This window comes from Elgaria multicarinata, chromosome 9 (assembly GCF_023053635.1).
Source record: "Elgaria multicarinata webbii isolate HBS135686 ecotype San Diego chromosome 9, rElgMul1.1.pri, whole genome shotgun sequence".
In the NCBI taxonomy this organism is placed as follows: Eukaryota; Metazoa; Chordata; class Lepidosauria; order Squamata; family Anguidae; genus Elgaria; species Elgaria multicarinata.
The window spans coordinates 82,906,036-82,931,001 of NC_086179.1; the positions used below are offsets into that span (position 1 = coordinate 82,906,036).

General features: G+C 38.4%; 1 protein-coding gene across 1 annotated transcript; it reads left to right on the top strand.

The window, feature by feature from the left end:
- On the top strand, positions 1–24,966 carry GNAI1 (G protein subunit alpha i1). Its single transcript, XM_063134212.1, has 8 exons — positions 1–197; positions 11,783–11,825; positions 11,910–12,051; positions 13,926–14,083; positions 18,165–18,293; positions 20,544–20,673; positions 22,819–22,972; positions 24,445–24,966. The coding sequence occupies exons 1-8, from the start codon at positions 80–82 to the stop codon at positions 24,633–24,635; spliced, it is 1,065 nt and encodes a 354-aa protein (XP_062990282.1). The 5' UTR covers positions 1–79; the 3' UTR covers positions 24,636–24,966.

Below are 24,966 nucleotides of genomic sequence, written 5' to 3' on the forward strand. Positions count from 1 at the left end.
AAACAAAGGAAGGTCTGCTACTTCTTCCCCTCTCTGTTAATTTTTGAAGTTCCCTTTCCTTAACCCCAGACCCTCCAAGATGGGCTGCACCCTCAGCGCAGAGGACAAGGCGGCGGTGGAGCGGAGTAAAATGATCGACAGGAACCTGAAGGAGGATGGAGAGAAAGCTGCAAGGGAAGTCAAGCTGCTTCTCTTGGGTAAGGAGATACTGGGCGCTGTGGATGTCTTTAGATCGTCTTTCATTCCCTCTGCTTCTTCCCCCGCCCCATTTCTTTTCCATTGCAGTATCGATGGCACAAAAAACATAAGCTACAGTACTGAAGTGTATAGGATCTGATCATCAAGAGTTTTGCTAGCCAACTGTGTGCACACCCACTCCTCTGCAGAACTCAGAGGGTTTTTAACTCCAGGTCCATAAGATCGCACCCTTATGCTCAACTTCCAACCTTTTACTTCCGCCCTCACAATTCACTTCATTATTATAATTATTATTATAAAGCTCTGCGTTTCAGTCATAAGCTTATGTTGAAAGGATATGGAATCTACCTTTTCAACACCCCAATTAAGATAGGGATGTTGTTTAAAAAGTGTCTTTAAGAGATTATTAATCTGTGTTGAATGATCTTTGGTGTGAGGACAGTGGTAAATGAATTTTCATGTGAACCAGGCCATATTCTTAAGTACCATATTTTCCCCCCTTACTGCAGTATGTCATTTGGGCCCCATTGTCTGCCTGCCCTGAATGGTCATGTGCACTGGTCTGTTTCTGTTGATGGCAGAAGCACAACTACACAGCTGCATAGATGAAGCACTGATAGTATTAATGCTGCAGTTAACTCAGCTCAGTGGGATTTATTGTTGAGGAATATTACAGGAATGTGCATAAGCTTGGGCTGTAAATTTGTTACAATATTTGGGTAAGTGATGCCATGATAAGAAATCGCTCAGGATTGCAATGTTTACATTTGAAACACACCACACACCCAAAACAGGCCCACATATGTTGTATGGAATTTGTGTAAAGGTTAAAGGGGAAAATCTGTGCAGATGTGGCACATCTGGAAAATAACACGAATTTACAACATGTTTAAAAACCATGTTGTAGTGGAAGCAGACCCTAAATATCCCCAACCCCCAAGAATTCATAGATCTCCACCATTCTCAGTTCCACTTTGAATTTGATACATTAAATTGTTGCTTGTGAAAGCTTGTGCCACACAATAATGTCATAAGTGCTTTGTTTTTCATAGATATCTGTTGCTGCACTTCAGGGCTACTTCACACATAATACCTTTCCTATGATGATATTGTTTCTGTACTGTTGAAAAAAGTACAAACTCAATCACGTGAGACAAATAAATCTGGTTATCCTATGCATTACAACCAAATATTTCATCCTGTGCTGAAGTGGTATCTGTATAGGAAAATTGTCAAGGCTAATGAGGCCATTATAGCCTGACTGAATATATATTTACTCAGATCCCACTGACTTTAGTGGGACTTACAGCCAAGTACATAGGAAACTGCCTAATACTGTCTCGGTTTGCATACTCAGTGCTTGAGTATGGGTGGTTGTTGAACTGTGGGTTGTTTGTTAAACCGTGGGTTAGCGTGTTGTCTGAACCAAGGACATTTTCCACAGGGTGGCTTGTTAATGATGCAATGTGGCTTATTTTTCTCGAGCAAGCCACCTTGAGAACTCATAGTTTGTTGTTAGGTTGCTCAGGGTGGTCAACAAGCCACACTCCATTGCTAACAATCCACCCTGTAGAAAATGTCCTGGGTTCAGACAACACACTAATCCACGACTCAACAGTAACTCACACTCACCAACTGAATGTGGGTTAGTGTGGTGTGTAAACAGACCTGCTGAGTCAGAGCATTGGTCCATCCAGTTCAGTGCATTTTGCACTGTTTGGGAGCGACTTTCAAGGGTTTCAGACAGGATTTTTTCCAATCCTACCTGAACCTAGCATGTTTTGCATCTAACGTATGTACTTTACTGCCGAGCCATACTCCTTCCCTTAGGTAAGTGTGTGTAGGATTGTTGCCTGATCGTCATGTTTAAGGAGAATGAAGTCTCGTTTCTCTTGATGAGTGTCATTCTTGTGTGTCAGTGCATGAGATTCATAGCCTTACCTGGGAGTGAGTCTTACTTGTTTCAGTGGAACAGAATTTTAGAGCTGGGAATGAAGCTTTGAGGTCATGTAGTCCAACCCCTTGGACACTTTATATGTATAGTTGAAGCTGATCTGTTAACTCTGCCTCCAATTTGGATGTATTTATTTTTAAAATGGAAGTAACAATTTCCCCCTATAGGTGCCAGATCTTTGAGCATTTTCTTTAATCTTCCTAAAACAGAATGAATTGCTGTTGGCCTGTCTCATCTGCAGAACTCGTACTGCAAAGTTTAGGATCTGCTAGGATTGACAGTGAGAGATGTGATTGCAATGAACTGATTCTTAAACTTTCTAATGTAGTTTTCTGTTCTGGTTTTCATGTTCGTTGTGGGACATTTTAAAAAAATATGGCTTCCGTGTGAGATTCAGTTGAAATGTAATTCTTTTGCACACTTGTGAAGTTAAACTGAATACATATGATGCAGGAAAAGGCAAAGTATTGCTAAGACTTGGACAGACACTGCTAGGTATGCATGTTCTATTGGTCACTGAGGTGTTTGTCAGTCAAGTTACTATTTAGTGCTAATTTAGTATTGAGTTTTAATTTCCCTGTTTATTCTGAAAATGGCCATCAGCATTTTCTTCTACTTATATTTTAAGTAAGGCTACCACTTGAAAAGATATTATTATGCTTTATTACTGTAATAAATGATTTCTGAAATTCTGTACATATTATAATTTGTATCACAATTCCCTCTTCTTTCTTTCTTTCTTTATTGCATTTCTATACCACCCAATAGCCGAAGTTCACAAAAGTTGAAATCATCAAATACAATTTAAAGTATAAAACAAACAACAATATAAAAACACAATATAAAAGTACAATATAAAAGCAGAACCAGGATAAAACCAAGTACCAATGCAGAGATTAAACAGTTTTAAAATACAGATTTAAAACAGCAACGTTAAAAGACTAAGATGAGAAACTTAAAATACTGGGAAATTAAAAAGGTCTTCACCTGGCATCGAAAGGAGTATAACATAAGGTGCCAGACAAACCTCTTTAGGGAGCTCATTCCACTGCCAGGGTGCCACAGAAGAAAAGGCCCTCCTCCTAGTAGCCACCTGCTTCACTTCTTTTGGCAGTTGCTCACAGAGAACCACCTCAAAATGCTATAACACCACTTAATACTATCCTGAAACAAGCCTCTACTAAACCTCACTCACTCCTACTCTCACTAATTCCCTGACTGACTAACTCTAACTGCCAAAAACTCCTTAACTGTCTCTCACTCCCCCTCCTCTCTCCATTCAAATCAACCAACCAATCAGACAACACCATTCATACTGTTCACCATTCTAACTCCCCCTCCCACTTACTTACTATTTCCTGAAAATAAAAGAATTGGCCATAGCAAATCCAGACCTGAACCAAACACTTAAACATATACTCATAAACAATAACATAAATTATCATTTTGTCACACCCTCATCCAGTCCATTACTGTGCCCAGGCATTGGTTCAGAACAGCCACTGTCTGGACACAGTAATGGACTGGGTGAGGGTTTTATGAAAAGGAGAGGTGGAGTTGGGTGTCATCCCAGCCATACCAGCAGGAAAATCCTCAAGAGCCCTCTGGAATCCATTTGAGTCCGTTAGCTTCTGGGGGCGGACCATTTTAATAGGTCCCCCACCCTTGCAGAAGGGAAAGGCCTCCAAGAGTAAACCTCAATAGAAAGTGAACTGACCATAACAAGGGGGTAGATGTTAATTCTAGGGATGTGCTCCGCTTCTAATCGGACCGGTGAATTAGAAGCGGAGCGGGGTGCTTCGCCTCCCCTTAAGGTGGAGGCGAAGAGGATTGGGGGGCCGGCGGAGCGTGGCGAAGAGGATCGAGGTGAAGGCGGATCCTTCACCTCGATCCGGAGCTCCGCCGGAAAGGTAAGTGGGGTTTACCGGGCCCTGCCGCTGTCGCTGTCGCCCATGCGGCGACAGTGGCAGGGCCCGGTAAACCCCCCCTCCTCTCCCTTATCTGCCTCCGTCCGCGGTCCCTCGGCTTCTTCAATTGAGCCTGCGGTTCAACCAGGAAGTCTAGGCCGCACTTGCGGCCCAGACTTCCTGGCTGAACCGCGGGCTCAATTGAAGAAGCCAACGGACCGTGGACGGAAGCAGGTAAGGCCCCCCTCCCCCTTGGTCCCTTACTGGGCTCTGCCGCCGTCGCTGCATGGGCGGCAGGGCCCGGTAACCCCCCCGCCCTCCTCTCCCGGCCTTACCTGGCACCACTCCCCTCCACTGCGGAGCTCTGATTCGGAGCTGGAGCTCCGCGGCGAAGAGGAGCGGAGTATGGGCGGAGCGGAGCGGGCCAATCCGAAATTTTCGGATCGGCCGGCGGGGCGGAGCGGGGGGTCTGTGCACACCCCTAGTTAATTCCCCCACTTTCAGATTTTCCTCCTCCTGCCCAGTCAAAAAAACCAGATCAAGTGTGTATCCTTTTACAAGCTTTGGACATCTGTCAAAAGCTCATGCTTCAGCATCTGTAAAAGAGCCCTGTTTGGTCTGGCTTTGATTAACTCCCATAGAAACTAATTTTTTAAAACAGGATTTTAAGGGCACAATCCTGTGAAAATAGTTGTCAGTCTTCAAAATCGGAGGCTGACAACTATCCAGTGCAGAGCGGTTGGAGCAAGGAGGAGATCCTCTTCTCCGTGCTCTGGGCACCCTTGTGTTTATGGCTAGATGAGTGATTTTGCCTGACCAATCAGAGTGGGAGGGAGTGGAGGCAGCACGGCATATGGGAAGCTGTGTAAAGCTGTTTCTAAGGCCTTAGCTATACCTAAGGTTTATCCTGGGATCGTCCCTGCCTGCTCCCGGGATATCCTATGTGTCATTTACATGAACAGGGATGACCCCGGGACGATCCCGGGATAAACCTTAGGTCTAGCTAAGGCCTTAGTTTCCTCCCTTCCCTGCTCCTGGGACCGCCTCATTTCCGCCCTTTCCACATTCCATTTCCAAGCATTGAGGCCGGCGAGAACCATGGCGGCTATGAGAGGGAGGGGGCAGGGAACAATCCTACAGCTTTCTAGACAGTGTCTAGTGATCATAGGATTGCATCCTAATATAATGTTAAGAAAGTACTGTATGACTTCTAAATTTAAAATCAACTGTTTGAAACATTGATGATAGGGCCGTCTATGAACATTTTCTCACAGATGAAGAAAATTTTGCTATTGTTTCTTTGCACTGTGGTAGACAAATAAGTGTGAGATCCAATTTGAAATGTCACTAAAATGTGTTGTACATTTTTGTTAAATTTTATGTTATTACATTACCAGAGATACACCTTATTTCGTATAATAAATTCAGTATCAACGATATTGGGCTAGATGGTCCAATGGGAGCTTCCTATATTCCTAACATTTTGTTTACCACAGTTTTAAAACAACTGTACAATCTATTATATTTGGGAAAGCTGAATGCATCTCATGTGATCTTTATATTAAGTTCAAAATATTAAACTATATATAGTCACAGGAGGAGCCCTCCATCCTCTCTAATAGCACTTCTTTTGAGGTGTGAAGGTCTTGGGTGTTACTTCCTGTTTTAACATACATGATTACAGAATCCTGGTTTGAGTAGTTTAAGTACCACTTGAAAGAGCTGATATTTCGTATATATTTTTCTGAGTTGCAGTTCTTTGCCATTAAATAGGAGCATATGTTTATCTTCAGTATTCTGAAAAGCAGAATGTCTTCACTAGAAATGTAAGCTGGTTTCCAGGTAACAATATGAGTAGTTAAAATTGTGTTGAACAGGAAGACAAGTACAATTAAATAATTAAAACTGAAAATACTTTTTTTTTTCAGTCAAGTGTACAACTTGTCTTATTTCTTAAGTCAACTATGTATATCTTGATTTAATTAAGGAACACACGGACATTATATTCTATTCACAAAGCCAATTCATTGAATATGACCTAAGGAGGATCAACTCTGAAGCTTGTTGACAAAGCTCTATTGAGGGTACATATACAGAAAACAATGATGACATTCTATGGAAATGTGTGGGTTACTAAAATGCCAAAGGTCTTAAAAAGGAGTTGGAGAATGCTCACGTGATCTTTGATCATTGTAGGCTCCTAGTATGAAAGTGTGCATGGGTGTTGGGGTGGTTTATTTTGTGTTAGTGGTGGATCATAGGACAGAGAACTTGGAATTCAGAATAGGGTGGTCTGTATCAGAAACTACAGTCAGTTGTTGGGTCTGAGGATAAGTCGAGGCTGTAAAAAAACTGCCAGATTAATACTAGGGGAAAATCCTAAAGAGAGATCTTATATAAGAATATGGTAGGGTAAGGCTTATTACTTGTGATCTATGAGACAGATTTTGCTCGTTTTTGTTTTAAACTGAAACTTGAGCAGTGTAGATTTGAAAGTTCGAAGAAGTTCAACTTTAATTGTGAATAATTTCCTCTGCACCAAACAGGCAAGGGAGGCCCTACACCAGCAGAATAGCCTTTCTCAGTCAATCAGTGTGGCTTGAAGGCAGGCCCTGGGTGCATGATATTGCTTAATGTCATGTGCAAATGTTGAGAAGCCAGTATAAAACTGGGGTTTTCAAGTGTGTCTTTAAAGGTGTGTGTTAATACCTGGGGACAGATGTGATAAGGAAAGGAAATAGTACTTAATTATTGCCATTTGCTAAGCACTTAACATTGTATGTTTGGGGAAGGAAATCTACAGGAGTTAAAAGGACAGCATGTGTGAGACAGCATTCCAGGGATACCTTTGTTTCCTGAAATGTGATTGCATCAGCTGCCTCTTGGGGCATCTTGGTAGAAAGCTAATTAAGATTTATTTAAATAATTTTGTTCCCAAAGTGTCTTATAATTAGAATCCATAAAGAGCTACAATATAATTAGGGATATGTTGGTATGTGTAAAGTGGGGGCAGTGGCTTCTGACGTTGATATAATTCAACTTCCAGAATCTTTGCTCCAGAGGGAGAGGTGGGAGAAGGAACTGTAGTTGGCCTTGGGGCTGTTTGATAATAAGGATTCTAATCCAGAAAAGCAGTCTTCTATTGATCTGTAGTCTTCTCTGGGGGGAAAAGGAAATACAATAATATATTCCAACGTATCCAGAGGTGGCTTTTCTATTGCAGCATATAGAAAAGTTTTGGAAGTTTGGAAGCAAGCCTCAGGCTTACATATTCCTTCCACTCTTCGTGGATTCTGATTTCTTCCCTTCGCTTTTAATTTGAGCAAGTTGTTCTTCATCATGACACTTGAATTGGGGAAACTATGGTTTGCACAAACCACTGTATTTGTATAATGGTGACAAACTAGGGACATCATTCACCTTCACAAGCTACTTGTGACATTCCAGAGGCATCTGGATGCCCACTGCTGGAAACAGACCTCTGTACTTGAAGGGTTGTTATTTTTTCAAAAGAATGTAAGAACTTGTACTGGATCAAATAAAGGACATTTTATATATTTATTTTGGGATTTATATCCCATCCTTCAAAATTTTTTCCAGAGCAGCTTTGCAAAGCATTAAAACAAGGTAAAATCATTCAAAATACAGCAATAGCACTGTGCAGATGGTTAGCCTGCTTACGTGCAGGTTGAAAGTAAAGAGGTGATGCATAAGCAAGCCCTGCCCTCAGTGTCTCTGCTTCCATCTGCGTTGTCATTGACTTTACTGTGTTGAGGGGGAAGGCCTGTAGGGGCTTCCTTTTGGGTTGTCTTGTAGAATCCGCCATGCAATTTTTGTGAACTGCCCAGAGAGATGTGGCTGTGGGAATGTATAGAACTATAATAAATGAAATGAAATGTTTATGTTTCTACTTGCTTTCAAGTGACCATAAATAGAAGTCCCCTTCAGACTTCTCAGCTTTGTGCAGAAAGGTTGAAGACAGAAGCAAGGTGAAAAATACTGTTTTGGGTGGTGGTGGATGATATACAGATAGAATTGGAAACCATAGTTTAAAGTATTTTTCTGATTTTTGTTTGAAGGCAAACTATGGAGCCTAGTGTGACTCCGAAACGTGTTTCCAGTTCTCCAATGATTTAGAGCAGGGGTAGCCATCCAGATATTTTGGACAACTATTCCCATAATCTTTTACTATTGGTCATGCTGGGTTTGGCTTAGGGAAGTTGCAGTCTAAAACATCCTTGGTTAAGAGAGGATCGTCTTCACCAACAATGTAGTTTAGCATCATTGTTTTGGACTAATATAAAATCAAGTGCATTTTAAAAGATAATACAGACTTCTACATTTTAACAATACTTTTTCTCTAGAACTCCTGCACCTTTAATAACTAGCAAAACTCAAAATTCATTGTAATCAGTAGTCTTACTGAATACATGCATGCCCAAAAGCTTGTGCTAATTTTGTCTCTAGTAATACCCTAGATATTTGCACAGAAAATGAATTTCTTTCTGCTACTTTCTATTGCAACTCATCTACAAATCCCACAATTATATGTTGCTAATGTTCTTAATTACATTACTAAATATCACACTGTAATCTTGCCTTGCTAATATAGTGCAGTAGTTTTATCTCTACTCTGGTAAGAAATGGAGGAAAACTATATTCAGAAATGTATGAAAATTTGAAGCCATTTTCTATAAATGTTGGCCACACCCCTAATGTCAGCGCACCCACCAGCCAATCTCTAAATGTACATACATTGGAGAGAATGCATGAAAAGGGCCCTGTGCACACACAACTCTACGTAATTCTTTGTGATTGGGGTTCCCAGTCATATAGAGGCCTTTTTCATGAAATTTGTTGAACATGAGCAGTTCAGGGAAATGCCCAGCAGGTACAACTCCCTCTTTCTTCTGTATTTGGACAGGGTATTAGGCTAAATACATCATTGCTGATACTAGTCCAGTTCCAGATACAAGGTTCCTGTAAATATTACAGTTTTCCCATGAATACATATTACAATTTCTACAGCTACAGAGAGTAAATTACAATATTCTGGATCCTTGGTAAAGATATTTCTACAATTTGTTTAGATGTTTACCCTGTATTTTGCCCTAGGCACCTCAGTTGGAATTACTACTTTATTTTTCTTGCCTTACTAACTTATACTTTGCTTCTATTCTATACAATTTCATCTCTAGCCTATTGTCATCAGAAGGGAGTATAACTGAAATTATGGTAGTGTTCTTCCTGTATAGTAATATTTTTAGCTTTTTTTGTCCAATATCATGACATCTCAGAACTTTTTTTAATTAAATCTATAATTTTACAATTCATTAATTTCATTGTGTATTGAAAAATCAGTTACTGAAATACTTCTGTCTGATAACTTCCATGTATTTTGAAACAGGACTGTGGGCATGTCCACATGAAGACAGTGACAAAATACTATTCTTCTATGTCTGTGCAAGCATTTGTTGCTAGGATTATAGCAACTGGGAACTGCCAATAGCTTATTTTCCTCAACATCTTCTATGTTACCTCCAGCCAGATACCCCAAGAAATGCCACTGGTATAATGAGACTATATAGGGTGACCATATGAAAAGGAGGACAGGGCTCCTTTTATAGTTGCATAGAAAAGGGAATTTCAGCAGGTGTCATTTGTATATATGGAGAACCTGGTGAAATTCCCTCTTCATCACAGCAGTTAAAGCTGCAGGAGCTATACTAGAGTGACCAGATTTAAAAGAGGGCAGGGCACCTGCAGCTTTAATTGTGGTGATGAAGAGGGAATTTCACCAGGTTCCCCATATATACAAATGACACCTGCTGAAATTCCCTTTTCTATGCAACTGTTAAAGATACAGGAGCCCTGTCCTCCTTTTCATAGGGTCACCCTACAATATACACTTTTTATTTTGTCTTAAATCTTTGGTATTTGAAGTAAGTTTGTGGCTGAATAAAGAGATTAATTTCCTGGTTAGCAGCCAGGTTGAAATATTGAGACTAATTCCTTCTGAGAGATATTGTAAACTAATCAGCCTACAGTGTAAGTGTGAAAGAAAACAGTTGCTAAATTTTAATGTCAAGCAAGGGGGTGGGGAAGTAGATTCAGGATGTATTTCATTAGCAATTCAGTTTTTGCATGTGTAGGCTTAATGTCATTATCTTAATATAAGAGCTTGTTTCCTCTAACAACAAACTCAGGTCATTGAGTGCTCACTCTTGGCACCAAAAGATCCAGGGAATAACAAGAGGCAGGTATTGGTAGGCTCGGTTGAATCCCAAGCATTGTGGGAAATAAAAGATTAACCCCAACGTACGGACCCCTGTGGCGTTACACCCCACAAGTCAGTTCCCTAATGTATGTCTAGAATTTGTAAGTCTATTGTGTTTAGAATGTTGATCTGAGTGGGTGGAGATTGAATATCTTAGGAGGGGGGAGGAGGATATATAAGGGAATGACTGAGGTGATGGGGGGGGTTTGGAGTACTTTGTAGGAGGGAGAATTAGAGGATCAGGGTAAAGAGGGTTGTCTTTTGAGTGTAGTGTGCAGATAGTTGGTGTATATTAATCAAAACTGATAATAAAGAAAGTTCAAGAGTGAATGTGTGAGAGAAAGGAAAGCGTGTATGAGAAGAGAGAAAGGATTGGATGAGAGATTTTAACAAGGGTCTGAAAAGTTTTATTATGAAACAAAGTTTGTGAACATTGAAATAATTTTTTATTCAGTTTGTTTTACTACCACAAAAATCCCACGTGTCTCCTTGGCATTTATCATCTGCAGTTATATACATATAACACCCATTCTGTCATTAATTCACCATCAGCACATATAATTCACAGCGCATTATTTTATTCCTGAAATTATTCCTGTTTAACCCCTTTCTCCACATAGTTTGTAGAAAGGTGGTGTTTGTCCCTCACCTCAGGCTCATAAAGTGGTGGCGCTTAGCTTGAGCAGGGAGTGTCCGCAGACAGGCCTGTTGTAAAGAGCCTGTGTTGTGGCAACCCCCCTTCCGAACAGTGCAGTAAGCTTATTCGGAGGTCTCTAGGAGCCATGGAATGTTGAGTGACAATTGGAAAGAAAAACAGAAAATTGGTTTGGTGCAGGGAATGAATTACCTTGTTTGAGCCCCTTACAACTTATGTGTACTGGAGGAGAACAATAGTAACATTAGATACACTGTAACATTTTGTTCCCCCTTATTTTTTTTTTCCAAATGAGGAAATTGTTAATGTAAGCAATTGAAACTGCCAAAATGTATAGAATTTTTTTATTATTATTATTGATATGTACTGGTTGATATCTGGGTGATTTGTAGGTAATCAGTAAGGCTCTCCAACACTCTGTTGTTAAACAATAACAATTTTATAGTTCTAAATTAGACTGTTAATTGGTTCTGCCTCCTGAGCCACTATTTACATCCCGTTCCAGTCGGTCCTAGGGCTTGTAGTAGAAAAACAAAGAGGGCCACACAAGCCTGAAGTCTGGTCTCCATTGTTCTAGAATATACCCTGCAATTCCCTGTGTCTCTGTGTTGCAAGGGAAGATCAGTAGTGGCAGACAAACTGTTTTTAAAGGAAATTGGATCGCCTTCTCTTTTGTTTACAGAATCTCTAAGCAAAATAGTTCATGTATATTATATGGTGTGTTTTTTTTTTAAAAAAAGTGGAATAAGAAGCAGGCTTTCATTAACAATGGATGTTTGTGGTTTTTTTAGGAGCTGGAGAATCAGGAAAAAGCACAATTGTCAAACAAATGAAGTAAGTCTGTTTTAAGACTGATAAGATAAAGTGAATAATGTTAATGGGTGACATAGTTAAACAAAAAGCTGTTTTTCTTTCTAGGATTATCCATGAAGCTGGTTATTCGGAAGAAGAATGTAAACAGTACAAAGCCGTTGTGTACAGTAATACAATTCAGTCTATTATTGCTATCATTAGAGCGATGGGGAGGTTGAAAATAGATTTTGGGGATTCCATCAGGGCGGTAAGTATTGATGAAATTCCTTACTTAATGTTCACCTTAAATGCTGTACTTAGTTCTGAAATCCATTTACAAGAATTTATGAACTTCGTTATTACAGATATATTCTCCCCCCCCCTTTTCTCACATTTCCCCCCAATTAATTTCTGATTCAGCAACAAAGAAGCACTATACAAACTAAGACTAGTTTCCATATCCAAAATCCTGGCATGGGTGAAAAAGTTAAATAAATGAATTTAAAAACTTTGATTCAGTTCAAGATGGGGAACAATTCTAATATGTCTCCCCTGCATACCTTAAAAGTCAACCCGTATGAAATGGTGGCACCCTGTTTCCAAAACTGTACTAGCTTCATTGTACTATCTCTTTCATATGAATGCACAGGTGTAATTCTTATATAAAAGTACCAGTGTCCTGGGATTGTGGGGTGAGACAAGTGAACCGCCCAGAGCGCTTCGGCTATTGGGCAGTATAAAAATGCAATAAATAAATAAATAAAATGTGGATTTTGAAGGGTATACGGATTTGCTTCTGTTGGTGAAGGGAGACGTGAAAAATTGATCAGAAAATACTGCGGTAGAAGGAAGCAGGATCCTCATCAACCTTATGCGATAGCTTATAGAGCTTACTATCCCAGGCTTAGAACAGATTTTTTATTGTACTATCTGTGGGATTCTCAGTTATTCACCTCTGCTTATATTGATAAGCAAGAGGTGAGAGGCAAAGGCTCATTTCTAATCTTTCCTTCGACTTAAGGCAGGGGTGGGAAACTTCAGTAGGTCTGGGGGTCATTTTCACCCCTAGGTCACTCATGCCCCCATCCCATGGGTGCTGAAAATAGAAGAATTTTTTTAAAAATGAAATGGTATCCAGAGTTGCTATGAAGCACCAAAAGAATCAAATTTAGCTTGTTTGCAAGCTAATTTGAAACATTAGTGCTCCATAGGAGCTCAGCGGCCACTTTTCCAAGTTTTATTTACATTTTTGGGAGTCATCTTGCTGAATTTCAGGAGGTGGTGGGGACTGCACTGGGTGACTGTAGGGGCTGCATGTGTCCTGTGGACTGCATGTTGCTCAGGGATAATGGATACCATCAGAACAGGACCAGTGACTAAGGAAAAAAGAAACTTCAGAAGTCTGCGCTGAATATATATACCATGCAACATATATTAGGAAGGATGACCATATGGAAAGGAGGACAGGGTTCCTGTATCTTTAACAATTGTATAGAAAAAGGAGTTCCGCAGGTGTCATTTGTATACAGGCAGCACCCGGTGAGATTCCCTCTTCGTCACAACTGTTAAAGCTTCAAGAGCTATACTAGAGTGACAAGATATAAAAGAGGGCAGGGCTCCTGCAGCTTAAAGTGTTGTGATGAAGAGGGAATTTCACCGGGTACTGCATGCATACAAATGACACCTGCTGAAATTCCCTTTTCTATACAACTGTTAAAGGAGCCCTGTCCTCATTTCTATATGGTCACCCTAATACTAGGGCAACTCTTTATGAGCAGTTCTAGCTGCTTGAATATACAAGTACATGTTCTAGTCAATGAATTTTAAAAAATGTATCTACAAGAAACAGTCACTTACTAAAATGTATATGTGAAGAGTTATCTCAGGTTCTGCTAGAAAGGACTTTCGTTGGACATTGCCTATTGGAAATGCCATTTAAAACAACATCAACCCTACTTGTAGCACATTAAAAGTTTGTTTAATTTGGTTTATGTGGAATGATTTGTCATCTTCCAAAGTCAGTTTGCAACAAAAAGCAATATAACAGCCTTATTGCCATTATGATAGTGTAAAATTTTTGAATAGCAGATTCTCATTAAGTTTACCTGAATTCTTCACAATTTTTCCTTTCCTTTTTAATAGGACGATGCTCGTCAACTCTTTGTTCTAGCTGGGGCAGCAGAGGAAGGCTTTATGACAGCAGAACTCTCTGGAGTTATCAAGAGATTGTGGAAAGACAGTGGTGTTCAAGCCTGTTTCAACAGATCTAGAGAGTATCAACTTAATGACTCAGCAGCATAGTAAGCATAAAACAAGAATTATGCCTTCTGCCGCTAGTATTATTGTGATACTACAATTGCCAAATTTATCTTACTGCTGAAAAACTTTGCAACAAGTGCAAGATACAACAAGTGAGAAACACTTGAAATCAATTATTAAAAGATGGTTCAGAGAGACTTTGAGATGGGCACATTCTACTGTCTGTCAATTTGATTTTTCTAGTCAAAGCAATAAGTTAGCTGAGTAAAGTATTAGTTGCACTATATTTTATATCAGTTATAGATTGTGTATAATGCTGACAGATAACTAAAATGTAACAGATGATTAATATTCAGTCAATCTTACAATGAATTGCTATTACATATAATACATATATTTTAAATGGTAAAGTAGCGAAATTTTTAAGCTTCCATAGATTCAGTGAGATTTATAATTGTCATTGTAAAATAGCTTTACCAAGATAGTTGGGGCACTATTTACCCAGAGAAGGGCAGTGGGGAATTAGTACTGTACATATTCCCCAACTTTTATGACATCAGTTGCCCTGTAGTATTTCAAACCACCCTGACTTGTAATTTTTTGTAAACTGTAGCGTATATACTTATTTTTATTTATTTATCATACTTATACCCCGCTTATACCCAAACTTATGGCTTTGGGCCACTTTTATCCCAGTGAGGAACTGAAAGTACTAAGCTAGGGAACCAGAATGTTGTCAAAGTAATTTATTCTTGTTTATGTCTGTAGGTTAGACATTCTTTCCATTGGTGAGAAAGGAGCATATAGGCTGAAATATACAATCTTGTCTAGTTTTAATGTAATTTTTGTGTTTAAAATATCACAACTAAGGGTTTCTGCTGGAGTCAATAATACCCTAGGATACAAAAGTAAACTTCTACAAAACTGAATTTTGGTACATATCTTTAACAGTTGGAACCTTCCTTGTGTGAACCATTTTTTTAAAATTATCAGACCTATTTGTTGAGTTCTTATTGAATAGTACTTAGTCAGCCAAATATACCAGTTTAGACCCCCAATTATTTGCTAACACACCACTTGCAAAACCTTTGCAGCAGCCAACTTCAGAAATCTCAGCATGTGGCAAGACTTACTCAGTTGACTATATCCCAGAGCCAAATTATATGTGACACTAAATGCATCTTTAGCAACCATTTGTCAGGATCACAACACATGGGGAAGAGAGGTTTGATCCTTTCCTCCCCTGCTATAGTCCCTACTATCTCCTCACAACCTTATCTGCTGTTATCCTTAAAGGAAAGCTCCCATTGGAAATGGGCTCCTAAGAAATTCTGGAGTGGGTGCTCAGGGGGAGGAAAGAAAACTCGAGAGAGTACTTGGGAAAAGTTCCCTGCACGCAGAGCTCTCTGAACCCTAGTTAGGCCTTTAATTCCTAAAATAGGGTGTAAAATGTATTTGTATATGTTTACATCCCTAAAATATAATTATCTCTCTAGATGTATAACAAAGCTTCTAATTTGGAGGAAGGAATCTCTGTAATTCCATTCTGTTTAAGAAAGAATTATTCTATCTGAACGAGCCAGTGTGGTGTAGTGGCTAAGGTGTTGAACTGGGAGTCGGGAGATCTGGGTTCTAGTCCCCACTCGGCCATGAAAACCCACTGGGTGACTGGGCCAGTCACATACTCTCAGCCCAACCTACCTCACAGGTTGTTGTTGTGAGGATAACATGGAGAGGAGGTTGATTATGTATACCATCTTGGGTTCCTTGGAGGAAAAAAGGCGGGATATAAATGTAATAAATAAATAAATATCTAAGCATACATAGGTTGTTTCATAGTTCTAAGGAATCTGAAATCTGTCTGACTCTTCAAGGTTGAAATAGAAGATAACAGAGAGAGACTTCCCCACACTTTGAAATTAGGCATAAACAAAATACCGTATTTCTTCGATTCTAAGGCACACTTTTTCCTCATATAAACATCTCTAAAAATGGGGTGCGTCTTAGAATCGCGGGTGCGTTTATTATTTCTTAGAATCAAAGCTTTTTTTCTGTTGGTACTGAAATTAGTGTGCATCTTACAATCAATGGTGTCTTAGAATCGAAGAAATACAGTAATTTATTAACTGGATAGAAAAAGCTAGACAGATGTAACCAAAATAAGCTTCTGAAGTAATTTCCCCATCTGGGAATATTTTCTGTTGAAGCAAACAAGCAATATTGCTATGTAACAGGTTGATGTATTTGGTGGTTGAGACTTCTCCTTATAAAGCCATTTGTGGTGTGACATCTTACTTATCGTAGTAGTTTATCATTCTAGAAAAACACATTTATTCTAGTTTATTCTGTCAAGAACAGTATTCCAGGGAAAATACTGTTTTTAGCTGCAGATCTATATTCTATATTTTAAAATCAAACTACAATTTTAAAGACTGAAGTACTGGGTGATTTAAATATTCTTAAAAAATTATGTTGATTGCCATATTCCAAGGTATCTGTGTTGCTTTACTATGCTGAGCACAGGAACCTCTGAATTCAGTAATATTAAAGCACCCTAACTATGGATAAAATCACAGTTTTAATTCCCTCATTTTTTCTTATTTTTGTTTTACTTGCAGGATCAAATTTAGTTTAAATTTATTAATTTGGTAAATCACAATTTCAGTCTGATGCACTTTTAACAGTTAAATGGTTAATTTTTGTGAAATGCCCATAGAGCTTCGCTATGGGGTGGTATAGAAATATAATAAATGAAATGAAACTGATGGAATTATTCTTTTTGAGGCTATAGGCATAATTCTGTGTATATATGAATGTAAGTCCCACTGCTCTTAATGGGACTAACTTTCAAGTATGTTTACATAGGATTGCAGTATTACAGCACAATCCTATGTGTGTTTACTTAGAAAAGTTTGACCATGTTCAGTGGGGCTTACTGTCAGGTGTATGCATAAGGTTATAAACTTGCAATCCTATATACACTTACCTGGGAGTAAGTCCTGTTGAATAAAGTGGGATTGGCTTCTGAGAAGACATGCACAGGGTTTCACTGTTAGTGTAGTTGCATTCATTGGTTGCCTCTAAATATTTTCTTTTAAATAATGTCTACTTTGATAAACAACTTGCTATTAACTAAAGGAGCCAGATGGTATAGAGCAGAGCTCTTTAAAATTGCCCCTATTTAAAAATAGGGGTTTTTTTTCTCCTATTTTTTCTACAACGTTCTTTTTCCAAATTCCTTAAATTCATTAGATATAATTGATCTTATATCTCTTTATATCCTTTCTGTATTTTATCTTCCTCTGCCTTTTTGGAGGCATATTAAAATATTAAGTGATCTTACCTGCTGAAGGCTTCCATCGATAATCTTTCCAAAATCAAAACGCACATTATATAAATTCATAATTCTGTAAATTAATTCTGCATCCTGAATATATCAAATTTTAAACATTAAATACTATCAATAAATATTTTCCTATGAACTTAAAATGGAAGAGGAAAAAAGGGAGAAAATATGTATATATTAAAATATATATTATTACATTACAAAGCATTTATGCAAGACCATCAGAAATAATTCATTCCCCCATTTCACAAACCCCCAAAGAGGACGTATCTTATTTATCAGAATTTCAAAGCTTATCTGAATAGAAAAGGCGGGGGCAGAGAACAAAGGGGAAAAAACCAGTATAAACCTGAAAAGCAAATGTGTTTTCAAAGAGAGACTTTCTCAGGCCAGGAATGTAATTAAGACATATAATCAAGAATAAATCAGTATGAAATAAATACAGAATTCATTCAAAAATTATTCAGATAAGGGATCATAAACTTTACCCGGGTTAAACATAGTTAACCAAATCATGTTGATACAAAGCTTTTAAATACTTTTTAAATTGATAAACAACTTGCTCATTACTTAAAGGGGCCAGATGGTATCGAACATAATTGTTTGAAGTTGCCCATATTTTTAAAAAATCTCTATCCCTTAAGGAATACCTTAGTGTTGCATAAAGTTCATCTTTATTGTACTTGTAGTTTATTATATTTTTAGAATATGTAATTTTAAAATAACTTGCCTGCTTTTTTTTTTAATTTTACACAATATTTATTTTATGTTTTCAGCTACTTGAATGACTTGGACAGGATAGCCCACACTAATTATATCCCGACACAGCAGGATGTCCTCAGGACTAGAGTGAAAACTACAGGAATAGTAGAAACTCACTTTACTTTCAAAGAGCTACATTTTAAGTGAGTAACCATCTGAAACATGACATATACGTTGTGTACATATTTATTAAGTCAGGTTAATAGCTTTCAGTATAAAAATAGTAAATGTAACTTGTATTTTCTATGTTCTAGATATTTTCCTGACTCTATTGGAAAAAAACACTATAATCTAATCTGAAATATGTAAAAGCATGTGAAGACATAGGGCTCATCTACAAAGCAGGATATTCCACTATGAAAGTGGTATGAAAGCGGTATATAAAAGGTAGGAGCTACACTACTGCTTTATAGTGGTATTGAAGTGCACTGCAGGATCTACACTACTACTTTATAGTGGTATTGAAGTGCACTGACAACTGTTGGGGCCCATGACACATCTACACCAAGCAGGATAAAACACTATGAAAGTGGCATATGGTATGTGTCAAAAGGCCCCAACAGTTGTCTGTGCTCTTCAATACCACTATAAAGCAGTGGTGTGGCTCCTGCCTTTTATATACTGCTTTCATACCACTTTCATAGTGGAATATCCTGCTTGGTGTAGATGAGCCCATTGGTGTCAGTTTTCCAAACTTACATTCATGGCTTCCACTGGTAAATCCCCTCTTCCCTGATTGGAGGCTGCTTAAAGTGTGCAGAGGCAACTACCACAGCTTAACGGTACATTCCGTTATGTTTGTGACTTCTGTGCTTGGAGCTATTATGATGCAAAATTCATGCCTCGAGTTTCATGAGTGCTAAACATGCCTCATTTCAGACTCTTCTAGTCATTGGCTACGTTGGATTACGCATATGCCAAAATGTAGCATTTTAGTTTTTGAGCAAGTTCTTAACAATTTTGATGTTTCCTTCAATGAGAGCTAAATGTATATGAAATGCTGGTGCTTGAACATATTAAGAATTTGAAAAAGGTAAACAGAGCAATTTGTTTGGCATGCCAAGTTCAAATATTGGACTTCTAGAGGAAAAGTTTTAAAGGTAAAACTTTAGTTCAATAACTATTTATATTGCACTTGCCCAAAATAATGGAAGTTTATAGGTTAGTCAGCTTTGTTCCTTTATAAATGGGTTGAGGACTATTTTTTTTATATACAGTGTATAGCCAAGCCATTGAGTGTCAAATAAAGGGTATACAATGTACAGAATCAAACAGAAGTTAAACACATATTTTTTATTAGCAATTTAAACTAAGTTCAGTATTTTCATCTTACATTTTAATAATTTTGCCTAATCCAATAGTTTATAAAAGAATACCAGCATTCCAGAGTGTCTTATTAAATTTAGTTTATCCAATAATTTCTTATAAGTGAATCTTTTGCCACATAGTTATTTACTCCTACATTACGGACGTGTGTTGCTTCCAATACTTGGTCACCAATACACATGCATCTATAATTTTACAATACGAGGGTTATACAGCACCCTTAATCTATATTCAGAAAAGCCTTTTATTAGGCCAACTCAAAGGTCACAAAAAGGTTCAAGCTTTCTAGATTTCTTCATCAGGCAAGATGTTACAAAAAGGAGTGGGGAGGGAGAGGAGAGAGAAAAAAGGAAGAGTTTGGCTTGATATTGAAGTCATGAAGTCTGCATGGTCAGAGTCTTAAGATGCAATGTGGGAGATGGTTGCAGACATTCAAATTCGACTCTAACAAGTAATGTGATGGTTTCCGGTTGAACTTTGAGCTGCTAGGATTGCTGGGATGAAGAAACAAACAGTAGTGGATCTCCCATTCAGCACAACACAGTCCAGTTGAATAGCTCCCCAGGAGCGCTGTGCCCATTGGGGCCAGGGAAGGTGATTGCGGACGGGGGCAGGGGGAGATCGTGGACAGGGGGGTTGGGAACTTTTTTTAAAAAAAGAAACCTTACCTTTGCACAGGAGTGCTCCTGCGCATCCGGCCCCTCCTGAAAACAAAAACAAAATGGCGGACGCGTGTAGTCTAGGGCGATCTCCCCTGGTCAGGCCCGGATTTACCTGTAGGTCTGGTTAGTAACTGGCCCAGAGTCACCCAGAGACCTTTACAGCTGAGTGGGGACTGGAACCCGAATCTCCCGAGTTGCAGGCCAACAATCTAACCACTACATCACACTAGCTCTTGCAATTTGAAATGCTTATACTCTTAATTTTGTTTTCAAAATTTGAAAACACTTTATTTTCTGGAATTTTGATAGTCTTTGTGTTCAAATACAGTTCAAATATTAGAGGAAGCATTCTTGAGTTTTTGGAAGAAACCTCTTTTAAAAGGATTCTTGTTTTCTGTTTTGCAGGATGTTTGACGTTGGGGGCCAAAGATCGGAACGAAAAAAATGGATTCACTGCTTTGAAGGAGTTACAGCCATAATTTTTTGTGTGGCGCTTAGTGATTACGACTTGGTTCTTGCTGAAGATGAGGAAATGGCAAGTAAACTCACTTTGAAAACAAAGAACTTTAGGTAGTGGTAGAGAATTTTTTTTAAAAAGCTAGTCTTTAATTTGCTGTTTTCTAAGAACACAAACTTTCAAATCACCTAGTGATGTGTTGGTGCTTGGAAGAGGAAATTATACGCTTTTGTCAACTAGTTAAAAGAGTATTTGGATAGGCTATCATATTTCATGTTTATAATCATGGAATAAATGATAGGTTGAAAATTCTATGTATAAATTTTCCATGTGTAAATAGGCTCTGGGTTTTGGCCATGGCTTGTACCTGTTTCTTTCTCCTCCTCCTCCTCCTCCTCCTCCTCCTCCTCCTCCTCCTCCTCCTCCTCCTCCGCCTCCTCTTCTTCTTCTTCTTCTTCTTTTTTTAAAAAACCACCCTTCAGAATTACTAAACTTTGAGAGTGGGTAAAGGAATACTTCAAGTCGCAAAGCAAGGGTCTTGCTTACTCTTCTCTTGCCCTTATTTATCTGCCTATATTTTCCATTCCCCTTTCTCCTCTTCTGTAGTACTGTCTTGCAAATTAGGGCAGTAGTCAATACCTTAATTAGCATCAGTAGACATGCCAAATGTTTAATAGCTTGTGTCTAATAACTAAGAATGGATTTGTCTAAAATATTTGTATAATTTAATCTCATGATGAATTTACAGAAAATGAACTTTATTTATTGGCTTTTCAATAATCTATGTTCCCGAGCATGTAGGGAAGATAAGTGTTAATTCTTTATTTCAGCTAACTTATCTCCAAGTCAAAATAATCCTTTTAAAAGTAAAAGGGTAAAAATGTATTATATAGGAAAACTTCAGCTAGTTTGAAAGTTATGAATGACTTCCCTATTCCTGACTTAAACTCTCTTCTCTCTTACATGTTCAGATTCCCTCCCTCATTTCCTGGGTTGTAATAACTGTAGTTTGCCATGTCATCCAGATATGGAAAGCTTTGATTACTGCAAACCATTGTTCATTTACAAACCAGAATTGGTAGGCAAGCTTTGAACTAGATTTCCAATTCTGGTTTGAGGACACACTATAGCCTGGTTCAGACATAAAATGCTTTGCTGGAGCATGAGCTACGTCTTCCTGCCCTTCCCTCCTGTTGCATACATAGCTTGAAAGGAGACTTATCTGTTTTGTTTAATTTTTATTATTATTTATTACATTCCTATACCACCCCATAGCTGAAGCTCTAAATCAGTTTCCTATGAAGGAACAAAAGGAAGTATTTTTTCATACAGCACATAGGTAAACTATAGAATTCACTATCTCAAGATGTAGTGATGGCCCCCAACTTGGATGGCTTTAAAAGGGGATTAGACAGAGTCATAGAGAATAAAGCTCCAGAATGCTGGAGTAGATAGTCCCTTGGCTCGTCTTATCTTCTTAACCAGGCCATTATGTCATTAAGGGTGCAATCCTATGGATAGAAAGAAGTCCTACAGCTCCCAGCTTTACCCAGCCAGCATGGTCTCTATAGTGCCAGTATTGCTCAACTTCCTGTGCGTGTCTGATTGTGGCATAAGGAAGAGCCATCTCATGGGCTCCTCCTATATTGTATAGATCTTCCAAAGCTACCACAGTGCTGCAGGAGGTGCACATACCACATTAATTCTCACCCCACCAAGGTAACAGCAAAGGCAGGCCCTTTGTTGCTTTGAAATTACTAAATTAAATGATGTCCTGTTTTATCATTTGTGGGCAGTCAAAAGTAGTCAAATGGTGGCTTACTGATTTTGTAAATTTCCTAGGTTAACTCCCACTGAAAGCTAATCAGTGACAGAATGTGCAATTTTCCAATGATGCACTTTTATTTTTAGTGTGATCACAATAGGATAAGCATTATGGAGCTCAACCCATTCATGGCTAAGCCATATAAAGGGGATTTCAAAGTGCTTAATTTTGAATGGATTGATCCCATTGTCTGAAATAAATAGTAACTCAAAGAGGATTTTGTGCCCTGTATCATTTGAGCCTTTGGTTGTTGTCCTCTTAGAGAGCTAAATAACTGGGGAAATGTCCTAGCCCTCTGGGTTCAAAAAGCAATTGGATATTTTGGATTTCCTGGTATTGCTGTGGAAAGGAAGGGAGAGAGGACTAAACTGATATATCATCATTTCTTTCAACTGCAGAATAGGATGCATGAAAGCATGAAATTATTTGACAGCATCTGCAACAATAAATGGTTTACAGACACCTCTATTATCCTCTTCTTAAATAAAAAGGATCTCTTTGAAGAAAAAATCAAAAGAAGTCCTCTCACTATTTGTTACCCAGAATATCCAGGTATTTGCATTATTATGGGGGGGAAAGTGGGCTTGGGGAGGTGAGGAGGAAGCGGAGAAAGAATGCCTTGATCTGAAACCTCTGAGTATAATATCAATGGAAAAAAACAGTTTTGTAAATAATAATAGTTACCTTGTAAGGTATGGATGGTACTGTATCTCCGTGGCATTCACTGTTCAACTCATATACTAATCTGCTCTAATGTCTTACATAAGGCAGTGTGGTATTTTAATTATTGGTATTGTTTTGCTATCAGATTAAATGAGAATATTATCTGCATTCTGTCTAATCTATGTATGAATGTGTCTGATTTGAGTGTAAGCCTGAAGTCAGTGTGTAGAAAGCTTTAGGCTTATTGTTTTCTAACAAGCCAAACTTTGATCTCTTTAATTTATTGATTTATTTTATTAATTTATTTAAAGCATTTTTATCCCTCTCCTCAGCCCCCAAAAAAGTGTTTCAGAGTGGCTTACGTACAATAAACAAACATAAGTAGGCTTCCAATCTAAAAAGACATGGCACAAAAAGGAGGTAAGAGGAGAAAAGCAAGAGGTCTTCCGGCATGTGCTGGTCGAATGTGCTTTGCTTCACCTTCCATGTGTGGCTAAAGCAATGGATGGGCAGAGTTGCCTCCCCAGCTGTGGCACTGACGGAAGAGTTCCAGCTAGCACTTTGGCCGGGGTCTTAATGATGTCAGGAGGCACAGCCCCACTTCTGATGTCATCAGCGGGGCTCATCCTCTAAGGACATCTGCCCTGGCAGTGGGGGTGGCAGTTTGATCCTCAGACTGAAAAACTGAAGTAACTGCAAATACCAGTCTGGCAATTCAACAAAAGTTTAAATTTGTGCAAATACACAACAGCAGGATGTGGTAATAACAGTCACTTAGGATTGCTGAATTAATACCTGTAGAGCGTGCGAAAGGAAACCATCGTTCTTGTTCAACCCTCTACACGAACTGCCCGAACTGCCCACTAAGGATAACCATTCATGTATCTGCAGTGGAATCTAGTCTATAAAAACCTCTGCCATAATATATTTCTTATTCTTTAAGGTGCTGCAACAGACCAACGCAGCTATTCTTCTGGAAGTCCCCCCCCCCCATGTTTATAAATAAGAAGTCGTTGAGATTGTATATTGAATAAGAAAAACATTGATAGTATAAAGAATTCTTATTCAGCAAAGATAACAATCTCTCCCCATTTCCTCAGTATATTCTAATCAGAATATTACAGAGAAATTGTAAACAGATTCATAAGAACACATGACTCTGATTTATTTCATTCATCACCTATTACAAACAAAATAAAAGCACAGCATTTAACCACACAGTATTTCTTAAAATGTAGGCCTTTGCTAAAGGCACCTTGAACAATCTTTCAAATCCTGAGAGGGGCTGGGGGAATTAGTCAAGTATGTATTCAATCTTCTATTCTAGAATTTTAAGTTGTCTGTATCTTATCTTTTTAAAGGTTCAAATACCTACGAAGAGGCAGCTGCGTATATCCAGTGTCAATTTGAAGACCTAAACAAGAGAAAAGACACAAAGGAAATTTATACCCATTTCACATGTGCCACTGATACTAAGAATGTGCAGTTTGTCTTTGATGCCGTAACTGATGTTATCATAAAGAATAACCTAAAAGACTGTGGCTTATTCTAAACATTTACATCAAATTGCTATTCGTCTTTTTTTTACATTAACCAAATGAGTCATAGCGCTGTTGTTTTTAAGACCATAAATACGTTGGTTTTTATTTGTGTAATCTGATTTTTCTGGTCTTGGGTTAGGTTGAACAATCAGTTAAAAAACAAAGTTTTGATGGTTTACATAGTAACAGATACAAACCAATGGCCAGACCAAAACAATACTTGCTTCTTTAAACCATTTTATTTATGTTCGTTGTATAGATTTAAATAATGTTGGGCAACAATCAAAACAACTTGATTGTGTGTTTAGTTGTGACTGTATGTGTTTTGTTTATATAAACATT

Excerpts from the sequence above, each read along its gene's own strand:
- GNAI1 (XM_063134212.1), top strand. The coding sequence starts at position 80 with ATGGGCTGCACCCTCAGCGCAGAGGACAAGGCGGCGGTGGAGCGGAGT. Across the intron at positions 18,294-20,543 it reads TTCAAAGAGCTACATTTTAA|GATGTTTGACGTTGGGGGCC; the intron begins GTGAGTAACCAT and ends TCTGTTTTGCAG. Across the intron at positions 20,674-22,818 it reads TTGCTGAAGATGAGGAAATG|AATAGGATGCATGAAAGCAT; the intron begins GCAAGTAAACTC and ends TTTCAACTGCAG.